The sequence below is a fragment of the Fusarium oxysporum genome, chromosome I, assembly GCF_013085055.1.
Source record: "Fusarium oxysporum Fo47 chromosome I, complete sequence".
Classification (NCBI taxonomy): domain Eukaryota; kingdom Fungi; phylum Ascomycota; class Sordariomycetes; order Hypocreales; family Nectriaceae; genus Fusarium; species Fusarium oxysporum.
Window position 1 is genome coordinate 55379 of NC_072840.1, and position 20336 is coordinate 75714.

Sequence of the window (20336 nt, forward strand, 5' to 3'; positions counted from 1 at the left end):
CCCCATGTTGCACTCAACTGCATTCCGTTTCCTGGCCGCCTCTTACTTTTCTTTAGATTATAACTGACAGGAGCACATGTAAAATGTTGCACTTGGATAGGAAGGACATCCGCCACATCAATGTGGCTGCAGAAAAATACCTGGCTCATCCCACGAAAGCAATCCAGCATCTATAAATCTAGAATTCATGAAATCATAATCGAAGATGAAGTCAGGTTCATTGCGGACTTCGGGTGTCAACTCTATACCATCCTGCATGTGTAACTCTCCCTGAACAAGACGTATGCCGTTGTCATAGACTGAGGTTGTAACTTTACCTGCAGGTTGTTCTTCGATGCTAGTGCTGCTAGTTGTTGATGACTGTATGTTTGTTCTGCTTTCCTTGTCTATATTGAAGCCCACCTCTGATCGGAGTTTGGCAAGAATGGACTCGAGAAGGCGGGCCTGGGCTTCCAGAGAACTATCACTCGGGCTTGTGGTGGGTGGTTTGGCCACTCCAAGCAATCCAGCTGCATTAGAATAGGCAGCTGTGGCATTATGGAGTGCTTCCAACGCCTCATGCATTGAGACGACTGGTAATTGGAGTCCTAGCTTCAACAACTTCGGGAGGACCATTGCCGCATAGGATACCATGAGATGTGCTGCGTCCCAGAAGTAATATAGGGCCCCGGTTTTGCCAATCTGGGTGATTTGCCGCAGAATGACCAGTGCACTGCTGTAACAAACTTCGAGGGTTGTGTATACATCAATATTTCGAGTGGCTCTGTCTTCGATAGTGAGCATTCGGTGCAAGAGAACAGAATTGAAGTAAAGGCGTATGTAATCTCTATGTATAAGGATGACTGCGGAGTGAAATGGTTGAGGGTTTGGAGCTAGTTGGCCTATCAGCGGTAAGCCTAGAAACAAGCTTGCATGCTAGACTCAGCTTACTCTCTGTAAAACACTGCTCCCAGGATTCTGCCCATGCAACCATTTCCATATTGAGTGTATGTAGTTCTTCTTGGAAGCCTTGAAGCTCTTCTATAGAATGGGAGAATTCTCGACTTTTCCGTGTTAACATCATCATAGAATATGCAGGATGAGCAATCTTGTGCAGCTCGTATCCTCCTAAGGCTTTGGCATCCCCAATTAAATAGGTCCACTTGTTATAGCCAAGCCATGATCGGAGTTCGGCGTCTCTATTATTTAAACTTGATATCAGAGGGCAATCTGCAAGGTAGCTTGCGCTGTTTCAAAAGCGAGGTTAATATGTGTCAATAATATCACTCGGAGGGTGAAACATACGTTCGATCTAAGTTCTCTAGAGCCAGCCAGATTCTGGCTTCGTCTCTTCGCTGCCTAACCTCAACTTCGGTCTTGGTGATGTGATGTGATTCCTCTTCGTCAGGAATGTTATTCCGAAGCTTGTTCCATCGCGCAGAGGCAGCTAGTCGTAACGCAAAGCCAATCAAAGAGTAACCTCTAGTGTCATTTACATCCTTCCAGTGATATAAGCAAATTATAGCCCAGACTGTTTCAATAGCGGAATCGCATGATACTAATGCTTGTCTTAATAAGCGTTCTGTATGTGATCGAATCTTAGTATAAGATACAGGTTGAAAGACTTTGGAAGAGATTCTTAGAATCATGCCGAACAATAGGCTTGATTTCTGCCTTGTATATGAGAATGTATAAAGCTGCGGGTCGAGAAGTCCCACAAGGTCATTGAAATGTTTGAAATACCTGCATGGCTGTGTGAGATTACTAGAATTATTGCTGTTCTTTATAAAATACTAACCCGTCATAGAGGTACTGTGCCGCAGGTCGATTGAGGAGTTTCAGACTGACTGGGTCTTCTCTCTCCCATATCAATTCAATAGTTTTGCCTGCGTCCAATGAGTTGTCGCCTTGGGATGTCGCTTCGACGTTCGTGCTTGTGGAATCCAAAGCACTGTCCAAAGACAGTCCCCGAGCATCCTCGGACCGAGTAATGAACGACGGAGGCAAGAATGAAGGTACATCAGCGCCAGCTGCAAATGACGTGTGCGAGTCTAGAGAAGGAGGACCGCTGTAGAAAGTCTCATCCAGCCATCGATCAGCGGTTTCCGAAGCAGCGTTTGTCAACTGATGGCCTAAAATTCCCATTTGGTAGGAAGCGCTGCTTGAATTGAAAGGTCGGTTATGGTCTCTTCGAAGTCTGCATATCAGAGTTAGTACTACAATGTTTTTACAGCCTCCTCGATACGTACGCCTTGCCTGCGTCATTTTTGCGGCCCAGAACACGCCGGATTGACTCATATACACAATCCTTGCCGAGTCTGCTGCAACGGTCACAACGATGAGCTTGTGTTCCTGTATTCACGCATTTGGTCTTTGCACGACGACATGTCATGCAAGCGACACCATAGGATCTGGCGAAATTATTAGGATATTCGAAGACCCATCATTGGCTAGCGACTCTCGCTTCGCAAATTGACACACCTTCGAGGAACCTTGTTGTTTGCTGGCTCAGACATGGCCTTTAAAACCACTGACAAAGGCTATATGGCCTGCTGAGGCGATGCAGAAAGCGATCATGGAGTCAACACCGCAAACCCTGGCAGCACTCGCTTCATGCGCAAAACACTTCACAGAATATGATTCTCTCGTCATTCGTGGATCAGGACATATCGCCTCTGCTGACTAATCAACACATGTCAGCACCTAATCGGGAGACGCAGGCAACTCTCCTCTCATGTTTAATAATCGGTTCTGGCGCCCAACTTTAGTGCATTACGCCATGTGGCCCTTGTGCCACTGCTGACCGCTTTTTGAGATTTGGTCATGTCTGACTTTACAAGTGAGAAGTTGGACCCATCCAACACAGAGATGAGAATGGCTTCTACATCAAAGACATGAGGGGAAACCACGTTAGGTGGGACTCCCGCATGAGGGTTGCGTGCGATGTAGGGAACATATATCTCGGGGCATGATTCAGCCGCTCTCTTTCGTTGTTCTTGATTTGTTTTGCTTGGTGTGGACCAGCATGCTAAAATGGAGCCCTAACCTGGCCGCGGTTAGCGCCGCCTATAGTCCAGCTAGTCTGGTGCTGTGCCATTCAAGCCATCGTATGTATGCTTCGGAAGTTCAAGTGCTAATTTGCCGTTTCCCCACCAAGACACCGGTGTTTTTAATTCCGTGCGGTCGGCCATCTGAGGTGCGCCTAGAAAATTGGAAAAGGGATTCTACAAATGGGGCAAAAAGTTCCGTTCCCGCTCCCGTTCCCGTTCCCATTCCCGTTCCCCACAAAAGCCGGCCTGGTCTCTTCAGCCCACCGCCGCCCGCTATTCGTGTAACGATTACCTTAATTCAATACTCTATTGTACAAAATCAACAGTTTACCAACCTATGGACTATGTTATGACGAGTGTATTGATTCGCATCGAAGAGTAACACTAAATTGATTCAGCTTTTAGCTACCAAAAATGACGAGAGCCTCACCCCACAGTGGCCCTTACCTAACAATAGAAGATAGATACCGCGACCTCCTATTGATGGTGAACAACAACGAACATGCCACCTGGGAACGGTCACTACCTGACGAGTCAAGATGCGAAGTCCAGGCAGGCACTTATGTTACTGCAGAAGTAACAGTCCAAGGTTCGCGAACTAGAGGAAGACCACGGAAGTTTGCGATTTCAGCAGAGGAACAACGGGACGTCGGTTTCCTAATTTTTTGGAGTAAGCCGTATGAGTCAAAGGCTGATGAATTTCATAGCGACGTCGAGCTCAGAATAGAAAGGCGCAGCGTGCGTATCGGGAACGCAAGGATCGTCTTATTGGAGAACTTCAAATGCAGATATGCGCACTGCAACAGCAAAATAGCCAGTTGCATGGGGTGCAAAATCCACTCGAGTTACAACAGGCAAATGTGCGTCACAAGATTTGTTGGTTGTAACTAATCACTGACCGCAGAATGAGACAGAGTTGCGAAGAGTGTATGAGCGACAATGGAGCCACAGATCCACCCGGGACCGAAAATTGTCATATGGCAGGAGAAGGAGCTTGGGAGGGTTCCATTACCACGGTGCTCTCAGAGGAAATGCAGATGGAGTACAATCAGCGGACGCTTGAAGATTTAATGTCACAGGATTGGTCTGATCATATTGATCGAATCCCGCAATTATTTATTGGCCGTAGTGGCTTGTTGAGCTGGCCCATCTTATATACTTAATAATAATAAATAAAGTTTAGAAAACTAGAATAGGCTGAATAGTAATTGCTTTATTTGAGCGTTATTAAATGAGAATAGAGACAGAGAAAATAGAATAAATCGGCCATTCACTACGTAAATCTCACGAGTTATTTCATTTCCTTGTAGACCCACCTTTAACAGGTTACAAGATCGATTTTGTGGTCTGGCTGGTATAAGACCTATCGCTCTACTTGCTATAACTTTTATATCTCAGATTTTGACAGCTAATGAGCTCCTAATTAAGATCAGCGGACACGCAATAAAAAAAGAAAGAAAAAACGAAAAAAAAAAAAAAAAAAAAAAAAAGATGAAAAACACAGTCCAAATTTCATGTCCCTATACCTCAAGGATAGCAATATTACTTGTCTCGCCGACAGCGCTCTTTACAACTAAGACCAATTCGTCCAGCGCCGCAAACATCTGAAGGAGAGCGTTCAGTAGCACAACATACTTTCGCAAGCCCTCGTTGTCCATGGTATAATCTTTGTTGAATTCACTGTTGTCAAGCACCTTTTGAATGCGACGTCTAGTGAATACAACCTCTCTAGTAAACAACGGCGTTGGTAACATAGCAGGAAGCGGGTCGTCTGTTTTTAGAGCTTGTTGAACCATTGTGAGGACTGCCATGACCTCAACAACCATGTTTTCCTTGGTTTTCTCAGTGGATAGAATTACCGATTGCCGCTGTGCGTCTGATAATCTTGTCGTGTATATTAAGAGCTGTGTGACAGATTGTTGTATGAGCATACAGAGCTGGCATACGCGGCCGAGCGCATGGGTATCAAAATTAGAGGATGAGAATTCGAACACGGTTAGCTTAACTGGGCCTGATATAGACAGGAGATCCCCTATCGCTTTCAGAGACTCTTCCTCGGCCACAGCATGTAAGTCTTGCGCAGGTGCTTCGCAATTAGAAACAAAAAGTGCGTATTGGTCTCGTATGCCAATAAGGCTCTTGCCAAGTTGGTGTCGATAGTGGCGACTGGCGGAAGGAGGCTTTGGGAAGAAATTAGTGACAAAGGTGCCACTTAAACCAATGAGAACCAGTGTAAGGCGCCTCCAGAAAATCTCATAACCCTTGCCAAGGTTTCCATAGGGTTCATTATGCGTATCAATCCAGCTGTAGATAACAACAAGGTACGCGGTTATTCCCATCATGACTCCTGCAGGCATCAAAGGGAGAGAGGAAAAGACGCGCCACCACATGAAGGGGAGAATCACCAAAGCCATGGCGGCAGCCTCTCCGTAAGGATTCCCTGGACCGCTGCCGGAACCGATATACCATGCAGCCATTCCAACGACACCACCAACGATTGTCCCGGTGACTCTAACAATAATCCCGTACACAACATCCGCCGTGTATGGAAGTAGAGTGAGCTGCGCCATAATCACAGCCCACAGGCCATTTTCCCGATAATAGAAGCCTGCGCTGGAACTAAGGACGGCCGGTATGGACAAAGCGATAGTCATTATCACCATACGAAGGGCGAACATCCCTTCAGCATTTCCTAGCCAGCGCGCGACTACCAACAGGGACTGACTAGCTCTTCCCCTTCTGCGATTGTGAGGTGTTCTCATTGAAGAGAGCTCTGTCCGGCTTGACTTGGCATCTGGGCTTGTCTGAAGGCCTACCGGCAGACCGTAATGCGCTGATGCAGTCGTAGGGCTGCGGACAATTGTGCTGTCGTCAATATCTGCAGCTGGTATCCCTTCTGAGTTTTCTGTCGTGCACATCCAACGTAAAACAGAAGCCATTCGAGTGGGCAGCCAAAACCTAAAGGAACTGCGATTTTTTTCCAGTTCGATAACTCTCGATTGTAGCTTTGATAGGGCACCCGCTAGTTGACATAATCTCTCTTGGATGAGCAGCCCCATCATGAGGCCTGTGAGTCCTGGAACAGTGCCAAATTCATCTTGGACAATACCATCGTCGTTAAAAATATGAAAAGACGAGAGAGAAAAATACCCAGAAGTGGAGGAATTAAATACTTTGATTTGTTCTCTCAAATTCTCAAGGACTGCAACGTGTCTTTGCAACGAACTTTTGTAGCCAGAGCTATGTTTGAAAGTACTTGCATTGATCAAAGCTTCGTTGATAGCTGTCAGAGACTCTTTGCATGTATCAATCAAATACTTAGTTGGCTCAGACAGCGCCCGGAGATTTCGCTCCGCTTCTTCAACATGTTGCGAGGTTTTTGAACGTATGTGGAACTCAGCCTCTTGATTCATCTGATGTCGTCCGGTCTCAAGATTGCCTTGACCAGCTTGCATCGAAACCAAGGCCAAAGCCTTCTCAGATCTCTCCTTGTGGGCTTCTGCTTGTCTGTGTATCTCGAGCAGGCTAATGAACTCAATAATGAGATTTTGTAGCGGTATAGTGAGATTGATCAAGTCATCTCCATTCCACCTTCCCATAGAGAAGTCAATGGGAAGAAATGCACTTATGGATTTCAGACGACTGTATGATGCCAAGAGTTCCAACTTTACCCCAGTTAACCTGTCAGTGCTCATTGTAATACTAGGATATTTGAGTCCGAGGTAACAGGCATCCAGAAATGTGGGCATCGGCGCGAGCAGGTCTTGAAATATGTTAAGAGCTTCAGATGCAGAAGAGGATGGAAAGATAAAGATACTGCAAACCATGGCAATGCCTTCAGCGATAGCGCAGGGAAGAACCAATGGCCTCGCAATATTTCCATTGAAACTTGGTAAAAGCGGCGCCTGCGTGAGAAACACAGCACTGACTATGCAGCCCATCATCTGCGTAAGCCTGAGCTTCGGAGCAGCCACGCGAAGGCGAGCCTAGACAGTTGAGTATTCATATCTTGCTCGCTGATCACCGGTTCACTTACAATCATGTACAGGTACAAACATATCATACAGAAGTACGTCGCCGTCACGTTTAAGTCCAGCATGAAACCGTTCAAAATCTTGACCTTGACAAAGATATGAGGGTCAGTGGCATTCTGAGATGCGGCCATTCTTTGAAGCTCGGCAAGCCGAGATTGTGTATGCGCGTCCGATCGAGTGGCCAGTGCAGCCTTCATGGTAATTAGACCCCAACCCCATGCGGTTGTGACTCCCAGCATTACGGTGATAGCAGCTATCAGGTTTATAAATATCGTGCCTGATGGTGGTGCAAGCCATAAGACAATGCTGAAAGCGGTCAGCACGGAAGCATAAACATAGAAAGAAACAGACACGAAGTTCTGTGGTCAACAGACGACGGAAAAACCTACCAGCCAAGAAAAGACGCCTGGCCCATTTCATCTTGTATGGGAGTAATGTAGATAAAGACGGTCATGATCCACATAGCAACTGAGCATCTGAAAAACATCTTTAGATCTCTAGCGTTGAAATGATCGAGCCACATTGGAAGTTTTCGACGTGGTAGTGTAGTTGTGCCTGTGTTGGTGAAGTATGGATTCTCGACCGATTGAGGTGTTTCCTCAGCAGAGCTGGTCTGATGACTACCGTCCCTCAAGTCATTGCCATCTGCGGCAGCTGTTTGACTGGTACCAAACATGTTGAATCCACTCTGTGAGTTGAACTGTGGCCACAAATAGACCGTTGCTACTTGTCAATAATAGCGAGCAGAAACGTTCGCGACTAGAGCATGTTAATGAGGTTTTTTTTTTCTTTTTTTTTGGCGCGGATCAAGAAGAGTGATCGATTCAGTGTGCCCAGGTGCCGAAAGATGCGTATTCTCGACCTGAAGACCAGGAGATATACCAGTTGAACTTATCCCGAAATATTGCTTGGTCTGATTACGAGGCTCGACAGGTGCTAGGCTTATGAGTCATGTTAAGTTAAATCGGGTTGCTAATTTGTGAGAGGAACCCGGGCTGTTTCGTAACCACAAAAGGAGTGCATGTAGAGGTACACCGGAGTCGGGCTGAAGCGATTGTCTTTCTGAGTCAATTCGAAATAGTACCGTATAAAACGTAACAGGGATGTATCCGGGTTGATTATGTGAGAAACCCCGACTCGGGCTGATTATCTACGACCCGACTTGCATTTGATGGAGTATACCTTGTTTAGCCAAGCGGGGCAGCTTGGGCTTACTTATTTTAAAATACCAAACATCACACAGACACATATTTTGCCGTGGTAAACCAATCAGCGTTCCTTCGCGCGGGCAAATAAATTCATCTTCAACCCAATCTTACAGGTGAATAACCGATATCGCAACATCGAGTTACTAGGATTGCAAGGCCGTTTTTGATATCTCAGCAATCCGATCAAGGTAAGCATGGGATGTGGATCATCAGAGTGTTCACGTTCAGGGTTGAGACTTTGTCAGCATGGTTTCCATCACGTCCTGGCATGGACACAAATGTGTTGGTGGCCTACCCTAAGCTTCGAGTACAGAACAGCATTCGATTGCAGCAAATAGATGTGAAAGTCGCATTGTGGATCAGGCTATAGTTGTGTTTACCCACTTATCATACCTTGGACAAGAGAACAAACAGCCTGGCATGATGTGCACTTCTTTTTTTGATGTAAGACGAGCTTTACAGCAGCGGCTAACCTTGACTGCACAGTTCAATGGATAAAAACAAGCAAATTTAGAGATTTAATCCCATACGTTGTACAATAAGTATATTAGACTATTTCTAGCTATTTCGAAGTACTTCAAAATATCTAGTGGTGGAACAGAAAACTATCTACGCCTTGATTCCCATAATGTCACCACTGCAGCCCTTTCTTCTGGAGCAGCGGTTCGAAAATCCTCTATACCCTGTCTCAATCTGATTAACAACACCTCGCTCTTCAATTTAGTAAGCCGATGCTTTGCTAGCTCCTTTTCAACACCCTTGAGGGCGTAGCCTGGTACAGCAAATATTGCTGTTACTTCTATTAGCATTGCGTTGTGCAGGCAGTTTGTCGTTCTTGAGGTGGCCAGATTACAATGGGAAACTCACAAGCTCCGAGATTATATGCAAAGCCCCTCGCGCCACGGAGCACGCCTTTGCTAAACCCCCTTGCGCCCTCATCCTTCGTGCTCTCGTATGGCTTCATAACAAGACCGCTAAAGGCGTCCCAGAATCCCAGCGCGAATTCTTCGCCTGCAACCCGGAGACCACTTCCTAAACCGGTGATCTCCCCACGCCGTCGTACTTCTGTCGCGCCGAAACTGTACGAGGGATAATTGTGAAAGCCATTCGCAACATTGTAAAAAAGCGCAACAGGCGCTCTCAGGCTTGCCTTGGTTACGTCGACAGCAAATCGTCCCGTGGCGCGTGCGATATAGTACGCATGGCCATTTATACCTTGTTCCTGTGCTCGCCAAGCCGCTTTCTGCTTATCATACACTGTTGGCGCTCTCTGAGTTTTGGCAACATCAGGTTCGGCTGTACGAAGCGACTTGGTAGCTATTTTGTAAGCTATGGTTTCCATCTCCATGGGTGTCAGTGGATTGGAATACAAGAATCCCTTGAGGATCCCATCATGGTCCTTGGTATTATCCCTTGAGGACGTGGGAAATTCTGCACCTTCATCGACAATGGTCGGAGATGATGAAGGTTGATGAAGCATCTCGCTCGAAGACGTTACCGGCCTATGGCGCCCTTTTAGGCGGCCATGATAGTCACTTGCTGCCGTACCTAAAGCTGTGAAAAGTCCGGAGGCAGCTGCCACAGCACCGATTATAGGGTGCTCAGCACCCTCATTAACATACCAGTGCCTGTGCTGAAGGAGCTTGCTGTCGTTCGGCTGGACTAGCTTCTTGTCGACTAGGCAGGTCATGGCGAAACCGCTGAGACGAGTGCCGGTTGACTTATGTTTCCATATCGCCAGCCTGTCTGGGCATAAGTCGCATCGTAGTTCGTCGACATCTAATCGGTTTAGAAAATCCATAGCTGCATTGCTGGCTCCGTCCTCCTGCATAATGATCTGTGCCAATCTTTGTGCTGCTTCTTTAACTTCTGGATTGAGTGCAAATAGTATGCTTGCCGCTAAAGACTCTGTTGTCATTTTCTTGAAAGGTATTGGAGTTGGACCAGCGCCTGCTCGTGCTATCATTTGTCCCCAGAATGGCTGGTCGCCAAAGAAGGGAACAACAACAGTAGGCCGCCCAGCAGCAATACCTGCAGCCGTGGTGCCAGCACCCCCGTGATGCACAACAGCAGAAACGCGCTGAAAGAGCCAGTCGTGAGGGCAGTTGCCAATAAGATATAGATTTTCTGGTACGCCAACGTCTTCACCGCCTAGCGTGCCCCAGCCCTGAGAGACGACAGCGCGAACGTTAGCAAGTTTGACAGCATCAAAGACTAAGTTCCTAAGAGCTTGCGGGTCTTCAACCACTATTGAGCCAAATCCGATATATATGGGCGGGGTACCCTTTTCTAGGAACGTGACTAGATCTGGCGGGGGGGTATAAGAGGATGCCAACGGTAAAAATGAAAAGCCGGTGACATTGATGTGAGAGGCCCAGTCAGACGGCTTGGGAATTAAAGATTTCGACCATAGATAGCTATGTGGCACACGGAGCCTAGAGAGAAGCTGATACCCCCACATAGGACTGATCGGATTAAGGCGTAATATCTGGGTGCGGAGCTTATTGATTAGGTCTCCAAGCCTGCCTCAGATAATTATGTCAGCATAAGATAAATATCCGCAAATTCTTTATCACAACCTACCCTTGCCACGTCAGAAGCTCAAGCATCATAAAAGACAGGTAATTAGCCACTGCTGTATCTGCATCACCGTAACTCATAGCAGCTAGGGGATGTGAAAATATTTCCGTGGGTGACCACGGCATAGTGAAGATAATATGCAATGGTATACCTAGCTTTTCAGCGCAATGTATATGAGCCATAGATGGGGGATTAGCTATAATAGCATCGGCAATAAAGAGATCTTTAGGCGACTGTATATTGGCTGCCTTTATCGGGCCTGCCATTCCATCACCAGCCTCGATACAGCTGCGCCATGCGCCATGCATGATCTCCCACATTTCTTTGCGCCTCTTACTAATATCTCCATCTTTAACACTCTTAAGACTCGGCAGCAAACTTGGGTTTTTCACCATGTAGGCCATGAGAGCCTCCGGATCGCCGCCGATACTGAAGAATTCAATACCGTGTCCTTCAATAAAGTCCTTGAAAACAGGATGTGTGCAGATCCTCACTCGATGGTTGAAAGGTGGCCTAGACAGCATCTGGGCGATTGGGATGAAAGGTTGAACATCTCCGCGAGAGCCAACAACATGAATGGCAATGTTGAGGCGTGGGCTGGCCAGTTTAGAAATCCCGGGGGCAGCGTTCCCACATGTCGTCTCGGCCTGTGAAAGTGGCGCTTCTGCTGCGTCTCTGCCAAACTTGGACTGGAACCGCTCGCACCATACTTTGAGTACTTGTGGGCTGTCGTGAAAACGGACATCAACGCGACCTTGCCAGACGGTGCATGTTCGACATCATCGAGAGCGATGTGCCCAGTCCCATCGGACTTGATCCCTCCAGGGGGCATCTTCGTTTTTTTTTTTACTAGTGAAAATGGTCGGTTTAAGAACGATTGATATGAAAGCAAGACTGATGAACTGATTTCTGCTCGCGGCAAGGGGGTACATGAATTGATATCCGGAATATTCGTGATGTCAGATAAGTTACATATATAAATTACCATCACTGAGGTTGATGGCAGCCAATCACTCTAAGTTGGCGCCTTATTGCTGAGTGATCAATAATGTGTGCTCTTAAAAGTACAGTCATCCATTGTGGGTCCGCTCGGCCTGCTTATGTAGCATGGCGCTTAAAAAGTGAGTAAAGCCAGCGATTATTCCCCAAGCCTTGGCCTCTTCGCGGCCATCAAGAAGCGATTAGAAGCCTCTTAAAATCGGCAGCCCCAACCCATAGGCCTGCATTGCGTAGTAATTTCCTTCGATTGAGTAAATCTAGACACCTGTTATGGCTAAGCAACTTTACAGAGGTGATGGCCCCGTCGGTCGCGCTCGCACCCTTTCTGTCTCGATCATAAATGCAAATCCTCAGTTAGGTGTGTGGCAGGCAGCAGGTACAGCCATAGCTCAAGCACCAAACCTCGAAGAGCTCCGTAACCCTGAAATGGGAGGCTCAAATATATCATTTAACACGCAGGGCCACTCGGCCCGTTTTGCAGTACAGAATCATGACGGCGAGTGGGCACTGGCGACTTCTACTACAAAGCGACCTGTGTTCACGAACCCTGTATTCAACAAGGCACCATTCACAGAAAATGCCATGCCGGAGGAAGTCACCGGTCCCAGAAGAGATCCTAAAACTTTGGAAGAAAGTCATCGTCATTCGCGCCAACGGCGACAGAGCCTCTATGAGCGGCACAAGGGCGGCGAGAAGGAGAATTGGGGACGGACAATCATTCATGGTTTGAAAGCCCTTTGGAAGTTCTTTAAAACCCCGTCCGGATTTCTCGTTACTATTTACTTCCTCAATATTGTCGTAAGTCCAGGAATTGCTAGCACACGCTTGATAGAATACTAAGTCACCGACGTAGGCATGGGGAGTAAGTAGACGACATATATGGAAACGAAAATAACTTACCTTTCATTCTGCGACTAACTCCTATACAGGCCATGCTTTTCTTTCTCCTGCTGAATGCGGCACCTGCTATGAACCACCCAAGCGCTAATGATGTTAACTCCCCCCGCAAGAAATGGCTAGAAATTGACAGTCAAATTCTTAACGCATTATTTTGCGTAACAGGGTTTGGGCTTGCGCCATGGCGCTTCCGTGATCTCTTTTTTTTTATAAGGGCGACCTTTTTTGAAAATCAAGATTCAATGAAGAGGCTTGCTGAACAAAACAAGTCCTGGTTTCGTCCACCGCCGACTTGCGCTGACCAAAATGAATTAGAAATGACTTCGACAAGCAAAACTGATGGTGCTGTGCACATTGTGACCTTTACTGGTGAGCAAGCACCGCCAACTCCGCTGTGGAAGCTAGGATTCATCATTTGGATGATGGTGCTGAACACGATTCTGCAAGCCATCCTATGCTATTACATGTGGGCATATAATAGAATCAACAGACCTGTAAGTGGCGTTCGGAAGTGAATATCGTGCAAAACTGACATAAGATCATCAGACATGGGCCACCGGAACTTTCATCGCACTAGGCTGCTGTGTTGCTATGTTTGCAGGTTTGATGTCGTGGTGGGAAGGCCGCAAAATAAAGAAAATTGAGGGGCCAGTAGTAAAGGCGGTCGAAGTTTGAGAAACAACTTCACAGTGGAGACCGCGAGCTCCTACCGAAGACAACAGCGTTGCTTGCCTAACTAGCAACCCGACTAGCAATAAGTCAATCAACCTTGCCGCTGGCTTTATGATAAAAAAACGAGCTCGTCTTATAGTCACGTAGAGTATCAAGTAGGGGTACCAAAGTCATGAAGTGTATGTTTCGGCACCTTAGTGAGTTAAGAATTAAGCTAACGTTAATACCCTGCTCGAGTGCGCTGTGGCTTTATCTCTCTATAATACAAGCAGATAAGACTGGGGTGTACGACGGTCTATTTTCAGTGCCAGTCAGTGGCAACCCCTTCTCCTCCTGCTGCACTGTGTGTGCTATCCTGAGTAAGAGTTCGCATTTCTCTAGACGAGTTTTACAGAATACTCGACTTTTATCATGTGCTACGTTGATGTGTGGATACTAATTGCTTGGTATACCTTTAGACACCTCCGCCCCATCACTGGACGTAACTTCGGTTAAAATTTAAAGTAGCCCACTGGTAAATACAACATTGTATTAGACAGTACGTGTATTCGGTCCATTGATCCAGATTGGGATATTCATGTTGTGTTGTGTTGAATTCTATCCCTTAGAGTTTTTACCTTTCCTTTAAGGTTCTAATTTTAAAGTATCCCTGCTTGCACATGAGACTCCAGCACCTGTTCAACAGAAACCCCTGAATTTGTAAGGGAAGGCGTTCTCAATTCAGGTACTAATTAGGCGCCGCAGCAGCTATTTCCTTCAGTCAGATATAGTTAATGGCAATTATATTATCACAAAAAGCTTTAATTTAATGATTTTAGCGATTTTCCCTCTTTTAAACGCGATAAGAGTGATGAATTATTGAAAATGCCGCAAAACGCACCAAAAATCGGGTCCCACCTTATTGTGCCCAACTAAGCAAGCTTAGTTGGCCACCCCCGGCTCGAGCCAACGGATAATGCTCCAAGTGGGGCGGGCTTGATCTTGTCACCCACTCCTCTGGCACAGAAATGCAAAGATAAGATTTTTGGGCGAAGAGAATGATGAATAATCAATTTGCCCCAACGACTTCCCTCCAGGAACCTCACAACTCACACAACTAAACAATTCGCTTTTCGTGTTACAGCCTGGTGTAACCCTTCACAAACGGAAGACTCCTTAAGTTCTGGCCTCATAGAAGAAGACTATCTATGTCTGCCGCACTCGATGACGCACGCAGGCACTCATCAGGCTGGGTCTTCCAAAAATCGGAGGTAAGTGACCCAATGACATAGAGATTGCATCTTTAACCATTTTGTAGACCATATGGTGTCGCATGTATAACATGTCACCGGGCGAAGACGAAGTGCATAAAGTCAAACGTAGAAAATAGTCGATGCGACCGTTGTGCCAGGTTAGAAAGGGATTGTGTATATGAGCCACATCGCCGGGGGCTTTGGCGCCGAGAGCAGATGGACGAAAGGTATGCCTAAGATGATGATGTAACATCCGCCGAGGAGGCCGTGAGTATTTGAGCTAAGGTGCACAGGCTCCGAGACCTGAATGGCGTGACAAGTAACGATGACAATCACCTCTCCAATGGACGATTGCCAGGTTCAAGCGATAGCAGAGCTCCTCTCGGAGCTCAAATAGCAGGTCGCGATTCACAAATAAACGACAGTAGCATGCTCTCCTGCGACCATGCATTTGTTTCGAGTGCCGAGACTTTATTTTCTGAATCCATGAGGCCTCAACGAGAGACTAGCGAAGCCCCCTCTATACCTCTTTCGTTTATCTCGCTTCTGGACGACACTCGAGCTCTTTCTCTCAATTCCGTCCTCGACCCTGAGAAGGGGCTTCTAGCTGCTGCCGAAAATAATAATACAGAATTAGGCACTGATTCGGATGACGGAATGTGGGAAGGGGGCGATGACCCTATTCATCTTCGTCTTTTAAGTCAACCATCTGCCGAGTATCTTTTCGAGGGGTAAGGCCTGATTCCTTTCGACCCCTGCAAATCATAGGCTCTGTTATATTGACTCTGGGTGTAGGTTCTTTAAACACTTTAACCCTCTTGTCGGTCTACTAGACCCTCAACTTTACACATTCTCACATACACGAGAGACGTCCCCCCTACTCCTCTCTACGATTCTGGCTATATCAGCAAGGGTTCTCCAACCAGAATCTTACGTAGCCGTTCAAAAGCATTCAGATACCCTTCTGGCTCAAGTGTTGCTTACTTGCGACGTTGCTATTGAGAATATTTGGGCGATAGTGTGTGTATATCACTGGAAAAACGTCAATGATACTCGGGGCTATACTCTGCTGGGCTTCGCGATACGAATGGCAGCTTCTGCCGGGTGGAATAAATTCCGGGGTGGCATGGACTTCGCATGTAAGCCACAGGCTATTGACCATCCACAAGTCAACCTGGCTCGGCAACAGCGAGATCAAGAGAGGCTTTGGCTGGCATTAGGCAATCTCGACCGATCGTAAGTTGATGACATTCCAAAAAAAAAAAAAAAAAATGGTTCAAGACATTAACCTATTACACCCACAGTTCAAGCCTCTTCACCGGCCGACCAGTTGCTATGGAAATGATCAACAAAGAGATAGGGGCTCGAGGGTGGTTGTCTTGTGAAACATGGGCTTATCCTCAAGGGGATAGTAAAGTCGTTGGGACTTTCGAGCTGACACAGATATCTTGCCCTGTCCTGGACGCAATGACGAATTTGCGAGAAGCACAAGATCCTTCTTCAGCATCTACAAGCTTTCAGTCTTTTCGGAAAGCTATGGAAGCCTTCAACGTTGCCGTGACCGAGTGGGGCCAATACTGGAGCTCGAAATTCATGGAATGTTAGTTATAATGTCACTTCTATTACAGATGCATTACTAATCCGCAGAACAGTACCCGACTCTGAACCTTTTCAATCTCACCTGACTCTATTTTTCCAAGATTATACACGGCTCTACTTTAATTCTGTTCTCCTGCATCGACTTCTACTCATCGAGAAGTCTGACATCTCTTACAGTGGTGCTGTCGAAGGCACAATGCAACTCTGCTTTTCATGTGCTTTAGGTGTGCTACAGCACATGATTAAGATGGGACACTTAGATATTCTATACTTTCTCTGGGATACTGCTTATCTAATGACAGGTTACTCTGCTATGATGGTACTGAAGCTTCTGAACCAATTTCGTCATCAACGACTTGTTTCGACACGCAATGCATTCGAAACGCTTACTGAAATCAGCGATCTATATTCAATTGCCGCCAGATCTCTTCACACAGAGGAGGAAGTATCTGTCTTAAACGCCAAACGAAAAGCTCGGTCGAGTAACCCTGCCGAGGTCCAGGCACGGCTTTTTGGAGCGATTCTGGCTCGTCTAAAAACAAACTACAAACCTGCCACGCCTGGTAGTAATGGCTCATCGTTACAAGCAAGCTCGGGTACCGTTTTAACATCAATCGACGGTGGTTATCAAGGCGAGATTGCCAACATAGGCGTGGGGGACGAAGGGACATCTCATAACTTGTTCCCTGTGCCAATGGCAGGTCAAGCTGAAAGTTCTGATTTAACACCTCGTCGAGAGACTGACTACGTGGCCGACGGCGATTTTATGAACTCCATGTTTACGCTTGCTGGATTAGTCTCCTGGGACGAGCCAGGTATTTTTATTGAATCTCGCTAGATAATTTATATATCTTTAACATGTGATGATCGGGATTCCAAACAGTTAAACTAGTCCGTACTAGGGTTATGTTTGCAGATTGTATAGGGCGTTATACTAAGCAGTTATTAGTTATTACGTGTCTTAATAATTAAGTAATACTTATTAGGCTTATTAATATAAAGAAGTTTTATTAATAGCTGGTAAGCTAATACTATAAAGTGCTAATGAATGTGGTCTACATACTAGTGAAGGTAAATATTAACTAGTGAGGTTGTCGTGGAATTAGTGGTGATCTTAGGGAATTAGTATTAATTATGAGGGATTAGCTGTAATCATAGGCATTAATCCAATAATAGTAGGGTTAAAATAATTAAATCGCTAGGGTTATAATATTTCTATATTAAAGGTATATTAAATATTTTTTTTATTTCTTTTATTTAATATAATTTATAATTAAGTTTTCTTTTTTTTTTTTTTTTTTTTCCCTTACTATCAGCCTTATATAGGGCTATTAAGCTTTTTAACTTTTTATAAAGGCTTAAATAGTAAGACCCCTATAGTAGGCTATTATTATAGAATTTAAAATTATATAAGGTTTATCTGCTTTAATAATATAATTATTACCTTAACTAGGCAGTATTAATACTAATTACCTCTTAGCAGTTAATTACCCTTCTTTCTTTATCCTACCTAAAGAACTAAGATAATACTATATTTAGTCTATTTATTATAAAGTAAGTTTCCTAACCTGGCTTTTAACCCTTCTTACTAATAGCTTAATAGCTATACTGCCTTAATACCTACTATATAAAATAGCTTATAGTTATATAATTATGCCTATTATATAACTAATTATAACCTTAATCTAGCTATTAGGCCTGCCTTAGATATAACTAGTAAAAAAGAACTTAAAGAGATTTATATAATAATAACTACTATTAAGAAGAACTTCTTATTAAGATATAAATTTAACCTTATTAGAATAGCTATCTTTAATTATAACCTAATCTGGTTAATTAATTATATAAATTAGAGGCATTATATTAGTTTAATTAATTTAAACTAGGTTAATTTTAAGCTATTAGGTCTTAAAGACCTAGAAAAGGGCCTAAGGGAAGGTTATTACCTTTGGTTAGACTAGGCAGCCTTCCTTACTGCCTTTCTAAACTTAGTTATATATATAGAGTAGCTCTTTAATGTATTTAAAAGGGTTATTGCTATTAAGGGGAGCTGCTCCTGAAATAGTAAGGGGAGTCTATATATATAGTTCTAAGATAAATGCAGGGTAAAGGCAGGGTTTAGAAATTATACTAAAGGAATTAGGTTAACTTTTATATAAGATAGTTAGTAAAAGTTAAATTAACCTAAAGTTATAACTAGCTTTATTAATTAAATGCATGTAGTATAGTATATAACTAATTAATCTTATATATAAGAATAAATAAAGTAAAATTAGTAAAAAAGCAGTAGTTTAAACTAGGGTTATAATTAGGTATATTTAATATTAAATTATAAAAGTAAGTATTATCTTTTTTATTATACTTATAAGTCTTATATTAATAGAATTTAATTAAATTACTTAATTTATAAATTTAATATATTTTAATCTTAATTATATTTCTTATTAATAAACTTAATACAAACTAGGCTTAATTAATAAAATAAATTCTATTAAGTACTAATATATTAAAATCTATAAAACTACTAATAAAAATATTTTATATATTAATATAATAATAAAAAGAATTATTAATTTTAATAAGCTTATAAATCCCTTTAAATTAGAATTATTACTTTCTTAAGGTATTATATTAAATCTTACCTCTTATTTATATTAATAGTATATTAATATTTAATTAATTTATTAAGTCTATTATATATTATATCCTATAACCTATTTAACCCTCCTTATACTACTAATACTAATATTATAACTTTAAGTCTTTAACTTTAGGTAATTAAACTTATATAAAACTTAATATATTTTCTTCCTAAACCTTATAATTACCCCTCTTCTATCTATATTACAATATATTATCCCCCTTATCTTAATTATACTCTTATAGTCTATAACTATAACTAGCCTGGTTTATATATTATTAAGGTTTAGCCTTCTCTAGTATCTTCTTAGCCTGCTATTAAATAGCCTTAAGCCACTTATTATATAAGCTGCCTAGGCAAAAGGCCTTAATAAATTCTCTTTCCCTCTGGCTTAGATTTACCCTTCTAAGTAACTTCTCTTTTAGCTTATAAAATAGCTTTATCTTATAATTAAGGAAGCCTTTATTAATTAGCTAATAATAAGGCTATAAAAGCAAGAAGATCTTATAACTGAAGATTACTAATTTAATATAATTAGTATTATTTTTTTTTCCTTAATTTATTTTAATTTTTATTATTATATTATAAAGCTTATTATAATTATCTTTTTTAATACCTTACTTAATTTTATAAGTTATATTATAACCTTTTATTAAATAATACCTATTAGGATTAGGTACTTATAGGCTTCTTCTAAGTATTATAATAATAAAGCTATAATACTATTAGTAATTATAATTAGAAGTTAGATTAGATTACTTACTATAAAAATATAATAGATAATTTAAGTATAGTATCTATAGGGGTTGGTAAAAAAGTGGCCTTTAAAGTAGGTTATAGGAAGAAGATTAGGGCTAGCTAAAGAGCAAGGCTCTCTAGCTAGGTTATATATAGCTAGGTTTAGGCTATAATTAAGGCAGCTAATTATAATAATATTAACTTAATAAAGCTTTGCCTACTAAGAGGTAAGAAATATTTAAATTATATTAGACTTTAAAGATACTTAGATGTAGCTTTTAAGGCTAACTTATAAACTTAAAAAAAAAAAAGAAATATTAGATCTTGCTCTTATTTTAGGTAAATACTCTATGCTATTTCTATTTAAAATATAATCTATTAGGTGACTTTGCCCTGCTTTGTTTCTAAGGTGCAGGATAGAATAACACAATGCAGAAGAGGGAAACACAGTGCAGATCCCAATCTTACTCCTTATACATCCTCGGTTTAACAAGTCGCTACGATGAGTTATTCCTAGGCTACTACATTCTTAGGCTAATGCGTTCTAATATCCGTTATTCTAATATAATAAGAGCGTTGTTCAGTTGATGTAGGTTAGGTGGGTCCTCTGGGGCTGGCACCTTGCATAGGGTTTTGTGGGGTACACGTGACGTAACCACTTGGGTCGTACAGTCAGAGTGACCTCAGAGTTAATCGCCGTGCGACTC

At 43.2% G+C, this 20336-nt stretch overlaps 6 protein-coding genes across 6 annotated transcripts; 3 read left to right on the forward strand and 3 right to left on the reverse strand.

Moving 5' to 3' along the window:
• Positions 1–117: 117 nt before the first annotated feature.
• On the reverse strand, positions 118–2592 carry FOBCDRAFT_172514 (uncharacterized protein; the record flags this gene model as incomplete). Its single annotated transcript, XM_059608479.1, has 6 exons — positions 2461–2592; positions 2229–2390; positions 1778–2176; positions 1285–1722; positions 931–1226; positions 118–872 (listed from the first exon to the last, which is right to left on the reverse strand). The coding sequence occupies exons 1-6, from the start codon at positions 2493–2495 to the stop codon at positions 118–120; spliced, it is 2085 nt and encodes a 694-aa protein (XP_059463694.1). The 5' UTR covers positions 2496–2592.
• Positions 2593–3443: 851 nt separating this feature from the next.
• Positions 3444–4092, forward strand: FOBCDRAFT_246367 (uncharacterized protein; the record flags this gene model as incomplete). Its single annotated transcript, XM_059610762.1, has 3 exons — positions 3444–3677; positions 3737–3889; positions 3934–4092. 3 exons carry the CDS (start codon positions 3444–3446, stop codon positions 4090–4092), a joined length of 546 nt encoding a protein of 181 aa, XP_059466493.1.
• A 457-nt stretch (positions 4093–4549) lies between these two features.
• On the reverse strand, positions 4550–7739 carry FOBCDRAFT_194020 (uncharacterized protein; the record flags this gene model as incomplete). The annotated part of the gene is made up of 3 exons (XM_054702540.1): positions 4550–7015; positions 7066–7369; positions 7453–7739. 3 exons carry the CDS (start codon positions 7737–7739, stop codon positions 4550–4552), a joined length of 3057 nt encoding a protein of 1018 aa, XP_054558515.1.
• A 1137-nt stretch (positions 7740–8876) lies between these two features.
• On the reverse strand, positions 8877–11683 carry FOBCDRAFT_123383 (uncharacterized protein; the record flags this gene model as incomplete). Its single annotated transcript, XM_059607768.1, has 5 exons — positions 8877–9061; positions 9139–10793; positions 10855–10912; positions 11003–11448; positions 11562–11683. The coding sequence occupies 5 exons, from the start codon at positions 11681–11683 to the stop codon at positions 8877–8879; spliced, it is 2466 nt and encodes an 821-aa protein (XP_059463695.1).
• A 437-nt stretch (positions 11684–12120) lies between these two features.
• On the forward strand, positions 12121–13354 carry FOBCDRAFT_194022 (uncharacterized protein; the record flags this gene model as incomplete). The annotated part of the gene is made up of 4 exons (XM_059608769.1): positions 12121–12648; positions 12704–12712; positions 12780–13241; positions 13349–13354. 4 exons carry the CDS (start codon positions 12121–12123, stop codon positions 13352–13354), a joined length of 1005 nt encoding a protein of 334 aa, XP_059463696.1.
• A 1268-nt stretch (positions 13355–14622) lies between these two features.
• On the forward strand, positions 14623–17222 carry FOBCDRAFT_246368 (uncharacterized protein; the record flags this gene model as incomplete). Its single annotated transcript, XM_059610763.1, has 7 exons — positions 14623–14669; positions 14717–14878; positions 14945–15382; positions 15447–15887; positions 15956–16251; positions 16304–17065; positions 17200–17222. The coding sequence occupies 7 exons, from the start codon at positions 14623–14625 to the stop codon at positions 17220–17222; spliced, it is 2169 nt and encodes a 722-aa protein (XP_059463697.1).
• Between the last annotated feature and the right edge of the window lie 3114 nt (positions 17223–20336).